Source organism: Cherax quadricarinatus, chromosome 20 (genome assembly GCF_038502225.1).
Source record: "Cherax quadricarinatus isolate ZL_2023a chromosome 20, ASM3850222v1, whole genome shotgun sequence".
Classification (NCBI taxonomy): Eukaryota; Metazoa; Arthropoda; class Malacostraca; order Decapoda; family Parastacidae; genus Cherax; species Cherax quadricarinatus.
The window spans coordinates 36225561-36251580 of NC_091311.1; the positions used below are offsets into that span (position 1 = coordinate 36225561).

The following is a 26020-nucleotide window of genomic DNA, read 5'->3' on the forward strand; positions in this document are numbered from 1 at the left end:
AAGGAGCACCATCTACCCTCCCCAAGAGGTCAGCGACTCCACTAGAAGCCCGAGGGAGAGCTGCCCTGGGGACGTGTCAACGTCCTGGTGGATGCCAATTTGATTGCAGATCCCAGGCCCTCTGTAAAGGTGAAGGTACGGCAGCTGTCACCTCTGTCTGCTGGGAGGGGCTGTTGGTTGTTCCCACCTGGAGCCCTCCAGGGCCTTAAGCCATCCACCAACAACAAAATACCTTTTATCAGTGGACTTCTAGAGGAGTCTAATGCAATGTTTGCAGCCTTCACGGAGACTCACACAAAAGATCACTTTGACAGTGAAATATGGATAAGTGGTTACAACCTTTTTAGATGCGACAGAAAGAACAGGCAACAAGGGGGGGTTGGCCTGTATGTCAAAGAGTCCCTCATCTGCACGGAGTTGCTGAACACCACAAATGAGGTAGTTGAAGTTCTATCAATAAAGATCAAGAACCAAAACCTAGTCATTGTGGTTGTATATAAGCCACCAGATGCAACCTCACAACAGTTCAAGGAACAGCTACTGAAAATTGATTACTGTTTGGAAACCTTCCAGCTCCATCCCCAAACATCTTACTGCTTGGTGATTTCAACCTAAGGCATACAAAATGGAAGAATGTAGCAAATAATGTTATAGCTGAAACAATCCCCGGAGGTAGCGCAGATGAAAGGTCACACACACACATGAGCTACTACGTCTCTGCAAAAAACACACCTTAAGCCAGCAGATAGTGGAGCCAACAAGACTAGAAAACATACTTGACCTTATCTTCACAAATAATGAGGACCTGATAAGAGACATAAGAATATAAAAAACAACTAATTCCGATCACAACCTAATCGAAGTCCAGACGTACATGCATAGGGGTCCTGATCAGCAGAATGCATGTACCTGTGAAGGTGTCTTCACAAAATACAACTTCAACAACAAGAACATCAACTGGGACCAGGTAAACCATGTCCTAAACGAAACATGTTAGGAAGATATCTTAAATGACATGGATCCAAACCAGTGCCTTGAAAGGATCAACTTCCTGGCAGCCGAAGCATGTTCTAGGCATATTCCCCTGAGAAAGAAGAGCAGGAGTAAACTGGAGAGAGAAAGACGCTCCCTCTACAGAAGACGACGAAGAGTCACTGAGCTCCTCAGGAGTGCTAGAATATCTGATACACGAAAGGAGGCGCTGACCAGGGAAGTGGAAACTATCGAACTTAAGTTAAATGACTCTTACAGGAACCAGGAGAGACAGGAGGAGCTTAAAGTTATTAGTAAAATTGAAAGAAATTCAAAATATTTCTTTTCATATGCCAAAAACAAGGCAAATACCACATCTAGTATCGGGCCCTTACTCACACAGGATGGGATTTACACAGATGACAACAAGGAAATGAGTTAAATATTGAAATCCCAGTACGACTCTGTGTTTAGTGAACCACTAATCGGTCTGAGGATCGATGACCCAAATGATTTCTTCATGAATGAGCCTCAAAACTCCATAAATGTATGCCAGATTTCCGACATTACCCTAACTCCGATAGATTTCGAAAAAGCCATTGATCATTGGATCTATAATTTCCTCACTAACAGAACACAGAGAGTAGTCAACAGAGTAAAGTCCGAGGCAGCTACGGTGAAAAGCTCTGTTCCACAAGGCACAGTACTCGCTCCCATCTTGTTCCTCATCCTCATATCCGACATAGACAAGGATGTCAGCCACAGCACCGTGTCTTCCTTTGCAGATGACACCCGAATCTGCATGACAGTGTCTTCCATTGCAGACACTGCAAAGCTCCAGGCGGACATCAACCAAATCTTTCAGTGGGCTGCAGAAAACAATATGAAGTTCAACGATGAGAAATTTCAATTACTCAGATATGGTAAACATGAGGAAATTAAATCTTCATCAGAGTACAAAACAAATTCTGGCCACAAAATAGAGCGAAACACCAACGTCAAAGACCTGGGAGTGATCATGTCGGAGGATCTCACCTTCAAGGACCATAACATTGTATCAATCGCATCTGCTAGAAAAATGACAGGATGGATAATGAGAACCTTCAAAACTAGGGAGGCCAAGCCCATGATGACACTCTTCAGGTCACTTGTTCTATCTAGGCTGGAATATTGCTGCACACTAACAGCACCTTTCAAGGCAGGTGAAATTGCCGACCTAGAAAATGTACAGAGAACTTTCACGGCGCGCATAACGGAGATAAAAACACCTCAGTTACTGGGAGCGCTTGAGGTTCCTAAACCTGTATTCCCTGGAACGCAGGAGGGAGAGATACATGATTATATACACCTGGAAAATCCTAGAGGGACTAGTACCGAACTTGCACACGAAAATCACTCACTACGAAAGCAAAAGACTTGGCAGACGATGCACCATCCCCCCAATGAAAAGCAGGGGTGTCACTAGCACGTTAAGAGACCATACAATAAGTGTCAGTGGCCCGAGACTGTTCAGCTGCCTCCCAGCACACATAAGGGGGATTACCAACAGACCCCTGGCAGTCTTCAAGCTGGCACTGGACAAGCACCTAAAGTCAGTTCCTGATCAGCCGGGCTGTGGCTCGTACGTTGGTTTGCGTGCAGCCAGCAGCAACAGCCTGGTTGATCAGGCTCTGGTCCACCAGGAGGCCTGGTCACAGACCGGGCCGCGGGGGCGTTGACCCCCGGAACTCTCTCCAGGTAAACTCCAGGTAATATGTTTATTATGCACCCCATACCCATCCTGTGGGCGGTAGTCAAAAGATTACAGAGGTACATAATTGGTCCAGGGACTGGACTCCAAAGTTTTAATAGCTGAGCAAGTTACAGAGGTAATGAACTTACAATTTACAAAGGTAATGAACTCACAATTTACAAAGGTAATGAACTCCAGGTAGGTCTGGTCACAATCATGACAAGTTACAAAGGTATTTACAGATTACAGAGGTACGTAATGGGTCAAGGGACTGGGCCCCCAAAGTTTTGATAGCTGAACTAGGTACAAAGGTAATGAACTCACAAGTTACAAAGGTAATGAATCCTGTAAGAATGGTTACTTACGTTTATACATGGCTACAATCATGAACAAATTATAGAATAATGAGCAATTCACACTTCCACACCCGGTCACAACTGTAATGAGTTATTGGTGCAAATATTGATTGTTGAGTCACACACACACACACACACACACACACACACACACACACACACACACACACGCAACCACAAATGTGAGTATACACACACACACACACACACACACACACACACACACACACACACACACACACAGTTTAGTTTAATATCTTTATTATGCACCCCATACCCATCCTGTGGGCGGTAGTCAAAAGATTACAAAGGTACATAATTGGTCCAGGGACTGGACTCCAAAGTTATGATAGCTGAACTAGTTACAAAAGTAATGAACTCCAGGTTAGTTCAATATGTTTATTATGCACCCCATACCCATCCTGTGGGCGATAGTCAAAAGATTACAGAGGTACATAATTGGTCCAGGGACTGGACTCCAAAGTTTTGATAGCTGAGCAAGTTACAGAACTCCAGGTAGATCTGGTCACAATCATGGCAAGTTACAGAGGTAATGAATCAGCCTCACTCCTATACATGGTTACAGTCATGAACAAATTACAAAGTAATGAACCACTTATACGTCCACACCTGGTCACAATTGTAATGAGTTATAAATACAAATATTAAGTGGATCATACACCCACACTAGAGCGCGCGCACACACATACACACAAGAGGGCGCACGCACGGACATGTGCACACGAGCGTACAAATATATGCATACACACAAGGACGCACACCCACCCACCCACACACACACACACACACACACACACACACACACACACACACACTCACACCCACACACACACACACACACACCCTCACACACACCCACACACACACACACCCACACACACCCACACACACACCCACACACACACCCACACACACATACACACACACACACACACACACACATGGTAATGCATCACTCTGTGTGACAACAGCAGCACTACCAGCTGCACCAGTGGACTGGTGAACAGAACCATCAACGTAAATTTGTGAAAGATTGTTCTGTGTGACTAAGTTATCAATACAGCTTAAGGCATCATGTTTGGCTTCAAGACGAAGCTTTGGTTGTGATTTAAGAAGAGTTTTGGGGGGAAATGGAGGAATGGTAGTTTGAAATGGGGTAATATCCCATGAAGCAGGGAAATGTCTCTGTTGTCTAACTTGATATAGATCATGTAGCTGGTTCATGCGGAGGTCGGTTCCAGTTTTTTCGATCCATCTGGAAGGATGTTCACCAGTGCTGAGGAAAGTTTGGAGGGCTTCTGTGCAGGGGTTTGAATGGGCTAGCCTATGCATATTGACCCCAATAAGGATATTTCTTTCAGTAACACGATCTCTAATGCTTGGAATATTAAGTTCTTTCCGCATATTTAAAATTTTGGCAGTACGAGGGCATCCTAGGATGATCCTCATTGCTTCGTTTTGCAGTTTTTCCAGCCCTCCAAGCTTCCAGTCAGACACGAGTGCAAGTAGTGGCGCCGCATAATCAACCAATGATCTAATATAAGCAAGATACATCATTTTCACAATTTTAACATTAGCACCATACCTGGGGTGAAACCCAGCCACAACTCTAAGTGCTCTCAGCCTTTCTTTGTACTGGCGACAAAGTCTCATTACAACAGGTCCAAGTAGTGGAACCTCAAAGCCTAGATACCTGTATCTGCTTACATATTCTAGAAGACCCATCATGCAACTGGATCTGACGAACTGTGCCTCTCTGCCGAGGAGGACGCCTGTTGAGTATCTTTGTTTTATCCCCTGAGATTATTAACCCCAGGTCCTGACACGAGGCTAGTTCATGATTAAGAATGTTTTGGGTGTTGGAGAATCCGGTGGTGTGAATCATTATGATATCAGCAAAACTAAACATATAATGATGGGGCTGGCTAGGCATGGCATTAAGTAAGGCATTATTCAAAATGTTGAAAAGAGTGGGACTAAGCACACCTCCCTGTGGGGTTCCTAATTCAAAATCTTTAGTTACACTTCTATGTCCCTGGAACAACACAGACGACTTTCTGTTGGACAGGTAACCTTTAATCCAGCGGAGAAGCCATCCTCCAACATCCATTCTGGCAAGTTCACTAATGATTACATGTCGGTTGGCTACATCAAAAGGTCAAGGAAGGTAGTGTATGAGCTGTCAGTGTGCAGAGTGAGAAAGGTGGTAATGCAATGATGCACACTCCTTCCATGCATGAAGCCATGCAACCGCGGAGACAAGAATTGCTTAATTCTGTGCATAAGACGATTAAGAATCATCCATTCGAATGTTTTACACAAGCAGCTAGTAAGGGATATTGGGCGAAATGAGTTTTGTTGATTGGGCTTCGGAATGGGAATAATGAGGCTATTGGTCCATGATTTAGGGAGCTCCCCAGTGACAAAACTCATGTTATAAAATTCAAGTAAAGGATTACCTGGTACTCGACACAGCAATCTGAGTATGTTGTAAGTAATGTGCTGCATCAAGTTCATAATTAGTGAAAGGAATGTTAGTCATCTGCCTTGCTGAGCATAAAGCAAACAAGTCTCTCCCTTGCATCATATTTGTCCATTAATTTCGCCTGTGTGGTACTGGGAAGACTATCATAGCTAGATGTAGCAGCCCAAGCACTAACTCATTCGCCCTATGCAAGGGATGAGGGTGCGCGATCTACCCAGTTCTGTTACCCTTAATTCTATTTATGTCCCTCCATGCCCGGCTAAGTGGGGTGTGAGCATTGAGACCATTGACAAATTGTTCCCAGTCTGTTTGCCGCAGCTCTGTCATACGCTCTCTGGCAGCAGCAAGGGCAGTTTGGAAGAGGCTCAGCATTTCAAGGGTACGATGGTTTCTATAGGCTAGGCCTAGTCTGCGAGCAGTACGTTTCAATGTTCGAAGTTTATAATCATTGTAATAGGTATGGTTTTTATAAGACATGATTATTATGGAAGTCTTTTGGATTTAGAGTAGTAGGAGGTTTCAGAGGCGGCTCTAAGATGCTCTGAATACTGCTCACAAGATCATTGTTAAAAGTCTCGACAGAGGTACACTCATAGGAATTATACCAGTCAGTCACATGTGCAACAAAGTCATCCTGTTGATCAGGGGAAACATTAAGACGTTTCCGTTTGAAAATCCCACCAGGGAGGATAGTATTACCAATATCTAGAGAGGTTAGCCTTGGGAAATGATCAGACGCTATTATTATTATAATCAAAAAGAAGCGCTAAGCATCAGACGCTATATCTGTTACAATGGAAGACTCACAGCTGGCAGAAGTAATGTTGAAGCCCAGGCACAGATCAAGGACACCTCCATAGATATGTGTGGGTTCAAGGTCACCTACAATTTGCACATTATCATGACTGTTTAAGAGTGACAAGAGTTGATTGCTATTACGATTACCAAACTGAGAGTTTCCAATGCTTTTGTGTCTTGCATTATAATCACCAATAATGAGAGTAGGTTCAGACTGAGCACAAGTTGGGAGCTCCAAGTAATTAAACTTATCAGCAGGAGCGTACAAGTTAAATATGTTGAGAGCTACAGCATAGGCAAAACATTTCAACAATAAAGATACCCAACTGTTACACATAACATCTTTATGATGCACCCCATACCCATCTTGTGGGCGGTAGTCAAAAGATTGCAGAGGTACATAATGGGTTATACGGTGTCTTACTAATCAACACTAAAGTTGCCCGAATAAGCCTGTTGTGCGGACGAAACTTTTCGGCAGCAAAGATACCAAAGTGTTGCACATGTTCCTTATTTATCAACTTTTCAGTATTATACACCATCAGTAATGTGATATTTGCCTGATTCAGCAACACCATAGTATCTTGGTACAGGGAAAGTCTGCAACTCCTTCGCTAAACATGTGTTTAATATGACCTACTTCCACTAGTGAACCACGCTCAGCTGTGAAGTCAACTGCACCTTCCACACCTCGCAAGTTACCTTGTGTTGCACATCTCTTGAACATCACCAAGTGTAACACCTGGGTATCTTTACTGATGGAGATGTTTCACTAACCAACGGCTTTTTCAGTCCAATACAGAGAGTAAATACTGGACAGTGGAAGAGTAATTTGAGGTGATTAGTTTTACAATCTTGATAGGAGGCTGTGGGACTAACCGTTTTCTGTCAAGGCCGAGGGAATCGGGGACTGATCATCATAAACTTCTGCTGTCTCTAGTGTTGTATTCTTCCTCAGACTGAACCTAATTACCCCCCGTTCTCCCCTCCCCTATCCCATCCTCCCCTTTTTCCATTCCTCCTCCTCCTCCTCACCCCTCCCTTTTGCCCTTCCTTTTGGCCTTTGGGATTTCTCCCACAGGCGCGCTAGTTCCTAGGTAGGGGAAAGGACACCGGGGTCCATCCCATTCCGTTGAGGTTCTTGGCAGTGGCGTAGTTTGCCGTGGAATCTGGATTGCCTGGGGATGTCCCGATCCCTCTCCGGTATCCCGGAGTAGCTTTGGGTGTCTTTCGGGCGACGGGTGTATCTCTGGAAGCCACCTTTCGGATTCCGGGGGTGGTGGCTGAAGGAGGTATGCTTTATGGCGGATATCCGGCCGCCCTCTCTTTTGTCCACCGAGGTAGCTCGGCAGATGTGAGGTTGCTATCCCGGATTGCTGGTTTACTGGCATGAAGGGTAGGGTATGGCACGGGTTCCATGCTGCATCTGCGCTACTAGCGGTGTTGAGGTCCTCTTGGGCGCGGAGGGAGATTTCCGGCCCTTTCATTCTTCCTGGGAACTATTCCTCCCCGCTCCCCCCTTTTTTTATTCTTTTTTTATTTTTCTTTTCTTTTCTTCTTTCTTTTTTTTTCTTAAAAACAAAAAGCAAAGGAGTAACCTAACCATGGCAGCCCTAGTCCATGAACCCACTACCCCCGGGCCCCTTCTTGATACCGCACCCCATTCTGACCCTGCCTTGTGTTTAGACCACTCTTTGGACACTCCTGATGCCCCTGTACCTCTTGCTGGTGCTGTTTCCTCACCCACTTCAGGTACCGGGGCTTCGACTGACTCCTTCGATTTGTCTGAACTCCGCTCTCCTTTGACTATGCTTCCGGCTTCTCCCTCTATGGTACGGCAATTTTCGAATCGCCCGCCCATTTCACGCCGGACCAACTCCGGTCCTACTCCTAAACGCCAACGTCAATCTCCTGATGATGCTCCTTCGTTACCTTCCCATTCTACTCGGAAAAGACCGACACGTCAAGCACTCCCTCTCCACGCTCAGTTTTGGACCACACAATGGACTAAATTCTTTACTTTAAGACCGACTTCTTCTTCTGCCTACCTTTCTGACCATAGTATTGGCAAAGCGCTCCTGCGTCATGTTGGTAGAGATATTTCATTTCATGCTCTCAAGAGCGGTATGCGCATCGTCACTGTCCAGAATGCTACCCAAGCTCATGATCTTTCTCTCCTTTCGAATATCAATACTACTCCTATCACTATTGAAAAACATCTTTCTCTCAATTCTTGTAGTGGTAGTCATTCTGCCCCATACCATAGTCCAACAGAATTTCCAGTCATGTGGCAATGACATTTTTGAACAGCTGGAACTCCAGGATCTCCCAATCCTCAAAGTAGACACTTATGTCCTTCCTGCCCGGGGGCGGAGACGTTACCCTTGCAATGTGGCTCATTTAACTTTTGACAGCCGAGAACTCCCGTCCTCTGTATATGTCGCGGGACATCGGTTACAAGTTCGAAAGGTGATACCTACACCGCAACAATGTAGAAATTGCTGGCGTTTTGGTCACCCAGCGAAATATTGCAGATCTATGGCCGAATGCCCAGTCTGTGGTGCCGACGACCATTCTAATACATCTTGCAGTCAACCTCCATCTTGCCTTAATTGTAATGAAGCTCACCCTTCGTACTCCCGCCGTTGCCAGGTCTACTTAAATGAACGTGAAATCCGTTGCCTCAAAGAGGCAGAAGGTCTCCCTTATGCTATGGCAGTTACTCATCTCCGCCTCCAAGGGGGACTACCCCGTGTTTCTTATTCTCGTGTTTCCAAACATCCCCCCCACTTCTGGGGTACCATCTTCTGCAGCCTCCTCTGCTGTTACCCCTCCCATAGCCACTACGGCATCTAATCCTTTTGGCTCTGACGTCCCGACTACAACTCAGTCTGTTCTCACATCTTCGTGGCCTTCCTCACAAGCCCCAGTATCGACAAGACCTCATACGACACCTAATACCAATCGCCTCTCTACTCAGAAGTCCAAAAAATCCACATTGCTCAACTCTTCTTTGCCCCTTCCTTCCCTTCTTCCACCTCCACACTTTACCTTTCCAGTCTCTGTACCTAGTTCTTCCCCTCTCTCTGGCTCTATTACAAGTGTGGAGATTCACCCTCCTCCTCGTACTATGCCTTCCACCCCTGTCCCCTCCCAAGTTTCTCCCTCTTCTGCCACCTCCCAGGTTTCTGCCTCTTCTGTCCCCCCCCACACTTCATCTCCAGTCCCTTACACTCTTCCCTCCCCCTCTACTTTGGTACAGTCCATTACTGTCCCAATCTTTACTCACCCTCCTCCTTCTATCTCCAACGTGGTCTCCCATACATCTTTGAATTCAGAAACACTTGAAGCCATTTCAGAATATATTGCAGAGACTAAACCTTCAATGGACACTGATTCACTTCCTGTTCCTTCTCTTCCCTCTCCTCTATCTTCACAACCCCATTCTTCGCAACGCTCCGTTCCTTCGCTACTTGAACGTCTTCCAATGCCACCACACGTTGACTTTTCTAACCCCTCTAGTCCGTAGGTGCCTTTACATACAGATTCCTGATATTTTCTTCATCACCAGTCATGGCCTATTTACAGTGGAATATCCTCGGCCTCAGGGGTAATCGGGGTGAGCTTCAGATGTTGCTTTCCAGGTTTTCCCCTGTTGGTGCTTGCTTACAAGAACCAAAATTACACTCGGCTGTTTTCCAACCTATCTCAGGCTATAATTTATTGTATTCTTCGGATCCTTTCTCAGATGGGACCTTTAATGAAAGTGCCCTTCTTCTACGCAATGATATTCCGTACTGTCAACTATTTGTCCATACCTCGCTGCATTACACTGCAGCCTGTATCCACTTGAATAAGTGGTTTACAATATGTTCTTTATATCTCTCTCCTTCTCGAGCATTTTCTATCCCAGACTTTGCCTTTCTTGTTTCATCCTTACCACCACCACTTCTGTTACTTGGTGATTTTAATGCCCACCATTTCCTCTGGGGGGGGTCTCATTGTGACTCACGTGGCATTCAGTTGGAGGCTTTTCTCGCCTCTCACCCCCTCCATGTTTTAAATACGGGTACTCCCACCCATTTTGATCCTCGTACTCATACTCTCTCTTGCATAGATCTATCAGTCTGCTCTTCCTCCACTGCACTAGACTTCACCTGGTCTGTTCTACCAGACTTACATGACAGCGATCATTTTCCGATCATTCTTACTTCTCCTTCCTATTCACCACCTTTCCGTAGCCCTCGCTGGCAATTTGATAGGGCAAATTGGGATCTTTACTCACACCTCACTGCTTTTAGTGAGGTTCCTTCTTCATCCTCCATCGATGAGCTCCTACACATCTTCTCGACGTCAGTTTATACCGCAGCTTCTCATTCTATACCCCAAACCTCAGGCAGGCATTCTCAGAAGTGCGTGCCTTGGTGGTCTCCTGCTTGTGCTCCTGCGGTACGTTTGAAATGTGCTGCATGGGGCAGGTACCGGTACAATAGAACCGCTGAGAGACTTCTTGATTTTAAGCAGAAGCGTGCGATCGCTCGCCGTGTCATCCGTGAAGCTAAACGCACTTGTTGGCGAGACTGTGTTTCCACCATCACCTCTGCTTCTTCTATGAGTGCAGTCTGGAAAAAAGTGAGGAAATTGAGTGGTAAATACTCTCCTGACCCAGCTCCTGTTCTACAGGTCGCTCGTGTTGATGTAGCAAACCCTCTCGACGTTGCCATTAAACTTGGCACTCATCTGGTCCATATTTCCCGAGGGCTCCATCTATGCCCCTCGTTTCTTTCCTCAAAGTCTGCCAGAGAGTTAGTACCCTTGGACTTTTCTTCTCTCAGAAAAGAACAGTATAATGTGCCTTTTACACTTCAAGAACTGGAGGCAACACTCTCAGCTTGCCGATCATCGGCAGCTGGGCCTGACGACATTCATATTCGTATGTTACAACATTTACATCAGTCAGCCCTTGTAGTCCTCTTACACCTCTTCAATCTTATTTGGGCACAAGGAGTTCTTCCCCAGCTGTGGAAATCTGCCATTGTTCTCCCTTTCTGCAAACCGGGTACTACAGGACATGATGCCTCCCACTATCGCCCCATCGCTCTTACTAGTGCAGTTTGCAAAGTGATGGAACATCTCGTAAATCGACGTTTAATGTGGTATTTAGAGACACACGACAGTCTCTCCGCTAGTCAATATGGCTTTCGTAAGGGTCGTTCTACCATAGACCCCTTACTACGCTTGGATACGTATGTTCGTAATGCCTTTGCGAATAATCACTCAGTTATTGCCATATTTTTTGACCTTGAGAAGGCATATGACACAACTTGGAGGTATAATATTTTGGCCCAGGCCCATTCCTTAGGCCTCCGAGGCAATCTACCATCCTTCCTTAAGAACTTTTTAACTGATAGACATTTCCGTGTTCGAGTCAATAATGTTCTTTCCCCGGACTTCGTCCAAGCTGAAGGTGTCCCTCAGGGATGTGTTCTAAGCACAACACTTTTTCTCCTTGCTATAAATGATTTGGCCTCTGTTCTTCCACCCAATATTTGGTCATCACTCTATGTTGATGACTTCGCTATTGCTTGTGCAGGCGCTGACTGTCATCTTATTGCAGTTTCTCTCCAGCATGCGGTCGACCGTGTTTCCACTTGGGCCACCACGCATGGGTTTAAATTTTCAAGTACCAAAACTCACCAAATTACTTTCACTAGATGCTCTGTTATCTCCGATCATCCTTTGTATCTCTATGGCTCCCGTATCCCCGAACGTGATACAGTCAGGTTTCTAGGCCTTCTCTTTGACCGTCGGTTATCCTGGAAACCTCACATAACCTCTCTGAAGGCAACTTGTCACAGCCGGCTAAACCTTCTTAAAACCCTTGCTCATCTTTCCTGGGGAGCTGATCGTCGAACTCTGCTTCGCCTACATTCAGCCCTCGTTTTATCGAAACTCGATTATGGTGACCAGATTTATTCCGCGGCCTCTCCTGCTACTCTCTCTAGCCTTAACTCTATCCATCACCAAGGATTACGTTTGTGCCTTGGTGCTTTTCGCTCTTCCCCTGTTGAGAGCCTCTATACAGAAGCGAATGTTCCATCCTTGTCTGATCGCCGTGATGCCCATTGCCTTCGCTACTATGTACGCTCTCATGATCTACACAATCCTTCCATTTATAGAATGGTCACTGATATTAGTAGACATTCTTTATTCACTCGCCGCCCCAGTTTGCTCCGTCCCTTTTCTCTTCGCCTACATTCACTCTTGTCTTCCCTTCAGTTACCACCTTTATATGTTCATGTAGCATCTCACTTTTCCCTACCCCCCTGGGAAGTTCCAGCTGTTCGGGTCTGTTCTTTCTCACTCCCTTGCTCGAAAGCTCAACTGCCTACGGTGGCTTCCCGCTCTCTTTTTCTTGATCACTTCCACTCCCATTCTCATGCCACCGCTGTGTACACAGATGGCTCTAAGTCTTCAGACGGCGTCGGATTCGCAGCAGTGTTTCCGGACAGCGTCGTGCGGGGACATTTACTATCTTCAGCTAGCATTTTTACTGCTGAACTGTATGCCATTCTTGCAGCACTTATTCGTATCGCATCTATGCCTGTGTCATCATTTGTAGTAGTCTCAGACTCCCTTAGTGCTCTACAGGCTATACGAAAATTTGATACATCTCGTCCCCTAGTTCTCCGTATCCAACTTTGGCTATGCCGTATCTCTACCAAACATAAAGATATTGTTTTTTGTTGGGTCCCTGGCCATGTCGACATACAGGGCAATGAACAGGCAGACACTGCTGCGCGGTCAGCAGTACATGACCTACCAATTTCCTATCAAGGTGTTCCATTTCTGGACTATTTTGCTGCAATAGCTACCCACCTTCGCACCCGTTGGCAACAGCGTTGGTCAACTCTGCTCGGTAACAAACTTCATTCTATTAAACCGAGCATAGGTTACTGGCCGTCTTCTTGTCATCAGTGCCGAGGTTGGGAGACCACTCTCTCCCGCCTTCGCATTGGTCACACTCATCTTACTCATGGGTATCTCATGGAGAGGCACCCTGTTCCTCTCTGTGAGCAGTGTCAAGTTCCAGTATCGATTAGCCACATTCTGTTAGACTGCCCTCTCTATCAACGAGCACGCAGAATTTACCTCCAACATCGTCTTCGTTCTACTACTCTCTCTTTACCTTCCCTTCTTGCTGATGGACCCTCCTTTAATCCTGACTCTCTCATTGACTTCTTGACAACGACTGATTTACTCCACAAACTCTGATGATACTTTTCGCACTCCCCTCAGCCCTTTCTAGTTCAGTCTCTTGCTGCCCTTTACCCTTTCACCATCCACTGCCCCGCTGTTATCCGTAACCTATTACTCATCCATCTCCCTTTTGCCACCTGATGCCCTCGCTTCCTTCCTGCCCTGCAGCGCTGTATAGTCCTTGTGGCTTAGCGCTTCTTTTTTATTATAATAATAATAATAATCTAGTGTTGTATTCGCCTGTCTTCTGTTGAGAAGCCTGCTGCACACTCAAAATATTTTAGTAATGAGTATACCCAAATGTATACCCAAATGTTGTACTTATCTTGAACTCATCATTTTCAGTTTAATTGAGACCAATTCCTGATTGATGTGGATTTAGCACTTAGTTTTGATTGTAATAATAATGCCTGATTTTATTTCCGTAAGATAAGAAAGCCTAGTATCTTCACCTTCAAACGTTTAACATAAGTATATGTTGTGTATAGGTGCATTTGCCATGGAGTCATATATTTTTGCATGATCCCAGGTGTCACTGAGTATTTAACTTTCCTTTGCAGAGATCGTTTTCGCACGACCAACAACATGTTGGGTGACTGTTACACTGCCGCCATAGTAGAACACTGGAGCCAGGATGAACTCAAGGCTATGGATGCGGAGGCTAACGCTGAGAATTACTCCAACGATGTGGAGAAAGCTGCTGACCTCACGCCTCTGGTAACCCGCCAGCATGATGCTGATCCTGACTCCCTCCTGCATGAGTCCCTGACTCTCCTTAAGGGCGTGGTGAGACACTTAACATAATTAATTATCATTATCTTGAATAATTAACTCCATTCCTTTAGTGCAGTTGTGTAACTCATCATGCAGTTACCAACACATAGCTCTGAAAGTAAATGAAGTGAGTCTTTTCATTTTGTTTTGCATTTAATACATTTGCAGTCATTTTGGTAATAGTTTTTTTCTTATTTGCTTTAACTTTGTGTATATCATTGGTGCTATATGCCCACAGCAAGACATTATGCAGTTCATAGCATTTTATTGAGAAGACCATTCATCCACCAGGGACATCAGTGAATCAATTTTCAAAGCGATGGGTAGTAAGAGTGTATATGCGAGTATATATAGTATACCTGGAGAGGGTTTCGGGGGCCAACACTCTCATGGCCCAGACTGTGACTAGGCCTTGTGGTGGATCAAGGCCTGATCAACCTGGCTGGTTATGCAAACTGATGTGTGAACCACAGCCCACCTGGTTAGGTACTGACATAAGGTGCATGTCTTGCACCTTGTTTATGTAAGCTGGGAGGCAGTTGAACAGTCATGACTCCTGACACTTATTGTGTTGTCTCTTTGTGTACTCTTGGCACCCCTGCTTTTCATTGGGAAGATGTTGCACCTCCTGCCAAGTGTTCTGCTCTTACTGGAAGTGATTTTCATGTACAAATTTAGTACTAATCCCTCTAGGATTTTCCAAGTGTATATCATTGTGTATCTTTCTTGCCTGTATTCTAGGGAATGCAAGTCAAAGAACTTCAACCATTCCCAGTAATTTAGGTGTTTTATTATACTTATGTGTGCTGTGAAGGTTCTGTTAACATTCTCCAGGTCAACAATTTCATCTGCCTTAACGGTGCTGTTAGCGTACAGCAATATTCCAGCCTAGAGAGAACAAGCGGCTTGGTAGTCCTAGTTTTGAAGGTTCTCATTATCCATCCTATCATTTTTCTAGCAGATGTAGTAGATATATTGTTGTGATCTTTGAAAGTGAGATCCTCTGACATTATCACTACCAAGTCCTTTACATTAGTCTACAACTCTATTGTGTAGTTGGAATTTGTTTTACACTCTGATGTAGTTTTAATTTCCTCAAGTTTTCCTTATCGTAGTAATTGAAATTTCTCTTCATTGAACTTCATATTGTTTTCTGCAGCCCATTTGAAGATTTGGTTGATGTCTGCTTGAGTCTTGCAGTGTCTTCGATGGAGAACACTGTCATGCAGATTCGGGTGTCATCCACAAAGGAAGACATGGTGCTGTGACTTACATCCCTGTCTATGTCAGATATGAGGATAAGGAACAGGATGGGGGCGAGTACTGTGACTTGTGGAAGAGAGCTTTTCACTGTAGCTACCTCAGACTTTACTCTGTTTACTATTACTCTTTGCATTCTATTAGGAAGTTATAGATGCATCTACCAACTTATCCGGTTATTCCTCTATCACGCATTTTGTGCGCTATTACACCATGGTCGCACGTGTTGAAGGCTTTCGTAAAGTCTTTGTACATATCTGCATTTTGTTTGTGTTTTAGAGCATCCTGGACCTTGTCATAGTGGTCTAGTAGTTGGGACAGGCAGGAGTAACTGCTCTAAACCCATATTGCCCTGGGTTGTGTAACTGATGGGTATCAAGATAGGTGGCAATCTTGCTTCTTAGAACCCTTTCAAAGATTTTTATGATACAGGACGTTAGCGCTGTCTATGTAATGCTTGCTATTGCTCTACTGCCTCCTTTGTGGAGTGGAGCTATGTCTGTTGTTTATAGTTACTGTCCATGCTCCCTCTCCATTGAATAGTAAAGGCACGTGACAGGAGCTTCTTACAGTTCTTGATGAACACGGAGTTCCATGAGGAGTCTGGGCCTGGGGCAGAGTGCATAGGCATGTCATGTATTTGCTTTTCAAAGTCATGTAATCTCAGGTTAATATCACGATGTTAGAATGACCAAATTCTGAGTCTGTCATAAAAAATTCACTTAGAGCATTGACTATTACACATTCTCACCAGATATGATGGTGCTATTATTGTACATATATTCTCTTTGGATATAACGGTGCTGTTACGTATATTCTCACCGGATATAATAAAGCAATTATGTAAATTATATGAAGTACTGAAGTAGGCCTACTGACCCACCTAATTTTAAACTTTAAAGTTTCCACTAGGCTGGGCACATTACCGCAGGAGACATCACTCTCTCATATCCACAACTCGCATGTCTTCACCTATCTCTGTGAAAATTTATAAAGTCCTTGGTGGACGAAATGTCATCTTAATAAAATGTCATATACCGCATATCATCTTATTAACGTGACTCAGCTCATTAACAAGTTTTGTGTTTTTATATGCTATATATTTAAGCATAGTATGAAACATACACAGTACCAACAAGTTGTTGAATAAGACATGTACAGACAACAACTTGGTGTCTTTGTTGATCAGATTTATTACCAGACAGCAGTTTTTTTTATTCAGTAAAGAGAATAATATCAGAGACAGTGAATGTGGAGAGGTAATTTTGAGGTGTTCAGTCCCTCAGCCTCAATAGGAGTTTAGGCCTGAACCTTCAAACATTTTGAGGTTAATGGACTGAAAATCTTCCATTTAGGCTGAAGCACTGAACACTTCAAAATTAACTCTCCACTTTTTCCACTGTCAGATGTTGCTTATGTCTTATTCATGTTGAACTGTATTAAAAACATTTTTTTTTTCAAAACTTATATTTTCTGTATTGATAGATGTGTCCATCTGGATTGTTGGCTTAAAATTTTCCACTTTTTGTGCCATTATCATTTTTTGCACATTTGTTTTCAAGGTTTTACACATTCAGTTTACAACTTCTTCCAGGACCAGATAGCCAACAGGGATACCATAGTATGGGGTAATAGGGCACCTTGTGAGAACTGCTGAATATGTTTTAGGCACAGAAACTTTTAAACCACATGAGTTGCTCAACTGAGTGTCTGTATGAGCTGGCTGGTGAAGGTTCCATCCTGACCCATGCACCAGTGAATTTAATAGCCTTACTAGGCACTCCACTCCCATAGAAACAGACACACAAATGCAGTGAAATAAAATCCTTTATTGACAACATTGTGAAAATTTGTCTGGACTGCCTCCATGGGAGTTGCCTACCCTAACAAGCTCTGTTGACACCGAGCTCTGAGGTCGGTACCTCAGCCTCACAAGTGGCTTATAGGACAGATTTCCATAAATGATTGATATTGCAAGAAATCTCGCCTGCATGTACGAATAAAGGACTAACTTACTTGGTGTTGGAGAATATATCCCGGTCTTCAACCTCCCTAAGCTTTAGCCCCTCTGGACTTCCCCTCAGAACTACATGCAACTGGGAGCCTTAATTCCTGCAATATTCAGTCGGTATTAGTGACCTGCCTGCACCTCAGAAATTCCTGTTTCCAAGGGGGTGTGTATCCCCTAGTACAACTATGCAGGAAGTGACACTAACTTCTAAGGCTTAACCATGAGGAGATGCCAGCACATACCGATCATTGGCTGTCCAGCTGCAGAAAGACCCACAGTTCAACTCACTCGCAATTTCCCCCAGAAACTGGCCAGAATACTGAGAAAGAAAGGGAGGTCTTGTCTTACTGTATGGGCCTGATGAAGGAGGTCATCTACAGTACTTCGAGGTGCCTCCACCAGATTTCCCCAGGTCTAGTATGTGAAGACACGTGGGGACGCCGCCCTGCTGTTCATGGCACCTGTTATTCCGATGGTGTCTGATCTTAGAAGGAGGCACTGCGGTCTCAAAACCCCGTGCCCCAGGATTCAAACTTGGGCTGCCAGTTCTCCCTGGCTAATATAACCTAGTGTTTGCCTACATTACCGGCCTATTACTACCTACGTTAAGGTCTTAGGTCTGCATTATTATTATCTACAGTTGCCTCAAAAGCCCTAATATTAGTTCACTAACAGTATAAACTACCTACTTCTTCCTAGAAGGGTAAATCTGTCAGTTAAAATGTACCTTCCAACCACCTTCGTCAACCCGGGTGTGTGTGTGTGTGTGTGTGTGTGTTTTGGGTGGGTGTAAGGGTCACCCAACCCAGCTGTTCCATCTGTGACATGTTGGGATCTTCGTACGACATATCTGTCCTGTGGAACTTAGGACCAAATAAGTTTCCACAAACAGTATGCCCATGCAGTGGGCTTTTTCAAGGACCCCAACGGAAATAAATCACTGACTTTTTTCTGTTATCCTAGGTAATTTACACATATGTTACTAGGTATAATTGTACATATGTGTACCTGTACCTAAATAAACTTACTTAAAAAGGATCACTTTATGCTGCTTCTTCCATCTTGTTGTTTTTTTTATACTGTTTCTCTCCATACCATATTCATCCTGCAGGTGGTGGTCACACAATATCCATCCTGCAGGTGGTAGTCGCCCCATACCCATCCTGCAGGTGGTAGTCACCCCATACTCATCCTGCAGGTGGTAGTCACACAATTTCCATCCTGTGGGCAGTATCAACACGATTAGACACACACGATTAGGTCCTTTGGCTGAGCCCAGAAAGTTGATAGCTAAGCAAGCTACAGTAGCAATGAACTATTTATAAACTAATGGTCTTGTAACAATCGTTGTGAGTCACATCACACCTTAATAGTTAGGTTGTGCCCTTGTTGGGGTAAAATCCATTATCATAATTATTTTTATATTCATGGGGAAATACAACAGTAAGTAGGTAACTAGGTGTTAGTTGACTGTTGTGGGTTGCATCCTGGGGGTTGGTACTATACCTTAGATAGGGCTGGGCTTTGCAGTAAGCTGAGATAGTATATGTTCTTAGCCTGTAAAATTGATTTCTGTAAAAAAGATTAAGGAAGGGTAACTCCAGTTACCTTAAATCAGGAAATCTTTTACCAGCACATAACACCAACAGTAAATGTAATAACGCTAATGCTTGATAACTGCTTTACCTTCTATATCATCCAGTTTTGTTTGACTAACATGAATGTAAATATGTAAATCTTCTATTCCAGAACTCCTCCATTACCAATGGTAAAATTGGAAACAATGGAGAGATTCATGTGGAGGTGGAGTCACTCCCTCGGGATACCAACACCACCAAGATATAGAAAAAGAGACGTTGATTAACACCTTAGTAAGCAGGAAAATCAAAGAAACTTGGAAAAACACACTTGTGTGTATATGTTTATTTTAAGTTTTGTTATTTATTACAAATGAAACAAACAGTTTGTTTAATGAAAGATAACCAGTTTGACTAAACATAATTATGATACACTAAGAGACTAAGTCACCTTAGTTTTTCACAGTACCAGATATTGTACTGTATTGTTTGGAATTATGCATAGCAATGTCTGGAGCTATCTGGAGTATTGTGCTAGTGTAATTATCCAGATTATTGTGTTTGAAAATATCCAGATTACTGTGTTTGGAGTTATTCTGAGTACTGCTTGAAATTATTCAGATTACTATACAGTGGAACCTCAAATATCGAACTTTCTTCGGTCCAGAAGGCTGTTCGAGTGCCTTTACCGAATGAATTTATTCCCATCAGGAATAATGTAAATTAGATTAGTCCATTTCAGACCCTCAAAAATACACTTATAAAAGTACTTACAAAAATACACTTACATAATTGGTTGTGTTGGGAGCAGTTCGATTTTTGAGGTTCCACTGTATTTCTATCAAGTATTTAATTGTTCAGTAGACATTAGGACTGATCAAAATAAAGCAAGGACAGGGTTAGGTCTACTCTGTACACTAAATAGTAATGGGTGCTATTTTTTACGCATGTCACTCGGTACCCTGAGTATCTATACTTGATGTTCCCTTTATAACCATGGCAGTAAAATACAATATCTACAAAGTATGAGTGCCATATATGACGAGTGGTCAAAAATCTGTGGCTTGGGGTCTAACAGACCATAGGTCTCGGCATGAAACTGTGCAATGTCAACCCCCAAGTCAGTGTTATTTTGATCTCCCTCATATTTGTGTGACTGACATAGTCCATTTTAATACTTAATCATTTATCTGTAATAAGGTATTCAGTATTAATGAAATGATAAATTTAAGAATTTATGCACTATTCCTAACTTAGCATTGTTACATACAACAATGTTTTGGAACTTCACATGTGGATCTAACTAGGTACTGAATGTTAGGTCCATGAGTGCAATAGAATGTGTGGACCAGGTGGAGTCAGATCTCCTAAAACCTAGTTTAGTATTATATAGTTTAGTAATATATAGTAGTTTGGGTGAGAAGTAGGTGGTTGGAGATTACGCTTATTATAAAGGACAGTCTTCATAGCTTTTGTTAAATTTGGTTTCAGTGAAATGCAGCCTGGTGCTGTACTTAAATCAAGTCTCCTAATTGAGCTGAGTCTCTCAAATTTCCAATTTACATGTAGTTTCATTTTGTCTGTTTGCAGTTTTCCTGGCAAATTGACTAATTGATTAGTTTGCTTCAACATTTCTTAGCTACTAAAACCTAATTTTATGAATGATTTTTAAACTTAAGTATTATAACTAATAAACATACAGACATTTCATTTATTTTAATGAAACCCATGTCGGGTAAAATCCAACAGTGAAACAACTGTTAGAGATAACTTACTGATAGGCTGTTTAGGCATAACGGCATATTTCTATGATAAGAAATTTCAGTAAGGCTTACACATCTGCACAAAGGAGATCTTTCCTCAACCCATCTTGCTGCTACACTGTATTAATAGCTATGAATGTAAAAGTGTTAGCTAGGCTTGACAGTGCGGCTTCACTGCAGGATTCTTGCCATTGCTTGATACAGTAGCGTGTGTAGTTGACTGGGCTGTGTGTTGTGCAGCAGTATGTATGTAGCCCTTGTGATGTACTTTGAACTACCGATAGTGTAATTATGTGCATGTATTCTTCATTGACCTCAGAGAAATATATTGTGTCTTCATATTGCATCCACTTTGTACTGACATATCATGCAGATTTTAATAGTGTACAGAAAATTGTCCTCATACTGTATAAGTGAGATTATTAGATTTTTAATTTTTAAATACACCTCTAAGTGTCCGGGGCCCCAGACTGTTCAACAGCTTCCCACCAAGCATAAGGGGAATTACCAATAAACCCCTGGCTGCCTTCAAGAGAAAGCTGGACAGATACCTAAAGTCAGTGCCAGATCAGCCGGGCTGTGGTTCGTATGTTGGACTGCATGTGGCCAGCAGTAACAGCCTGGTTGATCAGGCCCTGATCCACCGGGAGGCCTGGTCGTGGACTGGGCCGCGGGGGTGCTGATCCCCGGAATAACTTCCAGGTAGACTCCAGGTTCTCATGCACTATATGCATTGATTGGATGTTTTAAAATTCACATTCAGTACAATGGTAGAAGGGCAGAGTTGATAATCCTTAAATTTATGTATTTTAGTTTATAAACAACTTTTTAAATTACTAGTACAAAAAAAATTAAAAAGTGATACTGCCAAAATAGTTTCGTGATGCACTTACCTATCCTACTCAATGCGCTGTTGACAATTTTAAAGCATGAAGATATTATAGCACTTATTCCAATTTCCTGTTCTTCATGAAAGCCATGATATAAAGGCTCTCAGATACTCTGAGTCTGACTTACACTGTAGCAAAGATTCATGGACATAGTAGTTACTACTACAGCAATAGAGTTATTTGTAAACTCTTAGTAACCGTTATGAGGCAGCACATGAACAGTGTTTGTTGTACGATATTTTGACTTTTGTCAAGGTTAATTAAAGGCACAAAGAAAGCTTGCCTGGTTCAGTAATGAGCAATCCAACTTAAAAAAAAAATAAACTTTTCCCTATTCCTAACTGTAACTTTCTACAGGTGAACTGGACATCCCCTGAAGGGCTTCCATTTTTACAAATATATTTTGTAACCTACTTGATTATGTATATAGTGTATCAGAGATTTTTCACCACCAAATACATCCTTCTGTGAGGGGAATGTTCATTCACAGAAGTACAGTATATGTCAGTAGTAGAATATACTGACAAGTGTGTAAATTAGACACAATGCGGTTTATGGCATTTTAGTGAGTGAAAGTTTCATCCACCAGGGACTTTATCAGTTCTCTTAGAAATGGGTAGAAAGATATAGTGAAGAGATAGTGAGGTGTGCTCACCTATTTGTGATTGAAGGGGTTGATTCACATCTCGCCTCCCCCCCTTCCTCTTTGCTAGTCGCTACTAGGTCCACTCTCTCCCTGCTCCAAGAGCCGTTTTATGCCTCATCTTAAAGCTACATATGGATCCTGGCTCCACTACTTCATTCTCCAGATTGTTGAACTTCCTGATAACTCTAAGGCTGAAAAAATACTTTCTAACATCCCTGTGACTCATCTGAGTTAACTTCCAGTTGTGCCTCCTTGTTCATGTGTTCCATCTCTGAAACATTCCGGCCCTCTCCACCTTGTCAGCTCCTCTCAGTATTTTATGTCATTATTATGTCTCCTTTATCCCTCCTGTCCTCCAGTATCATCAGGTAGAGTTTCCTTAAACTCTCCTTGCAGGGGATGCCCCTTATCTCTGGGACTAGTCTTGTTGCAAACATTTGCACTTTCTCCAATTTCTTGATGTGTCTGACCAGTGCTACATACTCCAATATGGGCCTGACGCACACAGCGTACAGTGTCGTGAATGACTCCTTACTTAGATGTTGCAATAGTATTCCTAGGTTTACCAAGTGTCCATGTGCTGTAGTGTTTATTTGGTTGATGTGCACCTCAGATGTGCTCAGTATGATGCTCACCCCAAGATCCTTTTCCTCAAGTGGGTTTTGCAGCCTTTGGCCCCTTAGTCTGCCCAAAATACCCCAGCATGTTCATGGCTTTCTTTGTACCTATCAACATGTTTTATATGCATTCACACATTATAATCTGTGCAAAGAAATAGAATTGTTATTGTTAGGCTGTAGTCCATCTGCAGTCTTCTTTGTCCTTCCCCAAGTTTCATGACTTTGCACTTGGGGTTAAATTCTAGGAGCCATTTGTCAGACCAGGCTTGCAAGCTGTCCAGATACCCTTGTTAGACTTACCTGATCCTCGTGTACTTGTATTCTCCTCGTTAGTTTCACATTGTCTACAAACAGGGACACCTCTGACTAGCAAGTTTATTTAGGCACAGGTTCACATAGGTACAATTATCATTGTGTAAATTACCTAGAATAACCAAAAACGTCAGTGACATTTCTGTCATGTGTGCCCACCGTGACACCTTGTTACATACCAACACATCTTGTTTCCTTCGTGTCAGTTATTCTCTGATCCACTGCAGTACTTTCCCAGCTATTCCTGCCTGCTCCTCTTGCTTCTCACCCAGTCTCTTGTGTGGTACTGTGTTGAAAGCTGCCTTACAGTCCAAGAAGATACAGTTTACCCTTCCCCCTCTCTCCTGTCTTCTGTTACCTTGTTGTGGAGCTCAGGTTTGTGATTCAGGATTTCCTTTCCCTGAAGTCGTGCTGGTTGTCATGTATGAGCCCTTTCCTTTCTAGGTGCTCCACCACTCTTTTGATAATTTTCTCCATAATTTTACATACTTATTATATACGTGTCAGTGACACTGGTCTGTAGTTTAATGCTGCCTGTCTGTATCCTTTCTTAAAAAACTGGGGTTACATTTACTGTCTTTCACACCTCATGCAGTTGTGTTGTTTTGATGTGGAGGTGATGTCACCTACAGTAATATGTTCAGCCAAATAGAAGCTTCTTCCTTTGAAATTAGGCCAGTATGTGGGCCGACTTTGCTATCCCATGTAGTTTATCAGTGGATCAAGTCCCAGTGGATGAAACATCTCAGTACAATGCCATAAACTGCATATTGCAACTTATTTATGTTCATAGAGATATTATTATTATAATCAAAGGGGAAGCGCTAAACCCGGAGGATTATACAGCACCTGGGGGGGGGGGGAATGTGGAAGGCATTCAGGCTTAATTTGGGGAACTGGAGCACAGATCCAATTCCCTAAATCAAGAGCCCCTCACCAACATTTTATAGAGATAGCCCTGGATGCATGTTAAGACGAGACACTCCTCAGCTCCCTTGGGAAAAGTTGACCTTGTTTTTTGTTGCTATTGTTTGAACTCTCAAAGGTGACATAAATAAAAGTACTTGCTATGAGAAGCTATGACTGAGTGCTAACTGATGTACTGGAACACATATTCATAAGCAATTTTTTATCTTGTCTGTTATTATTATTAATCATCATCATCACGAGGAAATGATAAACCTGCAATGATCATACAATACCTAGAGACTGGGAGGTAATCAGATTTGATCCAGTGAAGGGAAATTATTATTATTATAATCAAAAACAGTGAAGGGAAAGATACCTCCAATTACTTGGGCAGTGAGCCCTCTAGACATTAATATACCTCTGTTCATTACCCCCCTCCCCTTGGAGGGAGGCACTTGTAGGCTACAAAATAAAGCAGAAAACTCCAGGAATGAGCTCAGAGTTTTACAGTAGAGTTTTAATTTCACTGCTGATGTAGTTATATACATACTTGTACAATGAGCGATGTGTCTGTGCTTGTACACTCCTTGTCCTATTGATTACAGTGTTTTTGACTATTGGTGTACAGGTTACATGTAGCCTTGATGAGCCTCGTGTAGTCGATAGGCTTTGCAGCTCATAAAGCAACTAATCTTCATGACTAATTATAACCAACTGAGTCCAAAGATTCCCTCAGCTATGAAGAGTAAGTCCTGGAGCTGCTACTAGAATAACTCACTACTACTGCCTGACACTTAGGATGTTACCTATGGTACAGTGCCATTGTAGTTGTAATTCCTAGAAAAACTTGTCTTAGAAATAAATCAGTTGTAATTACTAAAAATACTTGTCTTAGGAAAAAATTTAGTCAGATAAAACTCTTCACATTAATAGTTAATGAAACTCAAATATTATTAGTTATATGCAGCTAAGTACATTTTTTGACGAGATTATAAATAAAAAAGACATATTACACTACTAAAATGACATGATTTTTTTTCTCCTACTGCACTTCCTGTAGGTGTGTTACAGATCAGGACAGACATAGCACCAGTTTCTTTATAGAAGAGACTTAAGGGTGGCAATCTGGTTGGAAAGAGAAACTACAGAATTTGTCTTGAAGTTGCATTATTAGTAAATAATATCATTAGAGGAAGCTTTGAGAACTGATAGAATTATTATAATCAAAAAGAAGCGCTAAGCCACAAGGGCTATACAGCGAGAACTGATAGAAATTATGTAATAGTTTAATACAGATATACGTATTATGCTTCTTTTTATTTATTTATTTTTATATAGCCGGATTTGAGTCCTGGAAATGGGAAGTACAATGCGTGCACTTTAAAGGAGGGGTTTGGGATATTGGCAGTTTGGAAGGACATGTTGTTTATCTTTATATGCATATGCTTCTAAACTGTTGTATTCTGAGTGTCTCTGCAAAAACAGTGATTATGTGTGAGTGAGGTGAAAGTGTTGAATGATGATGAAAGTATTTTCTTTTTGGGGGTTTTCTTTTTTTTTTTTTGGGTCACCCTGCCTTGGTGGGAGATCGCTGACTTGTTGAAAAAAAAAAAAAAATTATGCACCCCATCCCC

At 42.8% G+C, this 26020-nt stretch overlaps 1 protein-coding gene across 3 annotated transcripts in view; it reads left to right on the forward strand.

Annotated features, from left to right (window-relative positions):
• LOC128700519 (excitatory amino acid transporter-like) overlaps window positions 1-25409 on the forward strand; it is a 287211-nt gene extending 261802 nt beyond the window's left edge. For 2 of the 3 annotated variants that reach the window (XM_070086956.1, XM_070086957.1), the window contains 2 exons: window positions 14185-14410; window positions 19419-25409. In XM_070086956.1, coding sequence (XP_069943057.1) covers window positions 14185-14410; window positions 19419-19514 — 322 coding nt within the window. In that variant the 3' untranslated portion in view covers window positions 19515-25409. The remainder of the gene's footprint in view (window positions 1-14184; window positions 14411-19418) is intronic. The other variant, XM_070086958.1, reaches the window with a different exon arrangement.
• The last annotated feature ends 611 nt before the right edge of the window (window positions 25410-26020 follow it).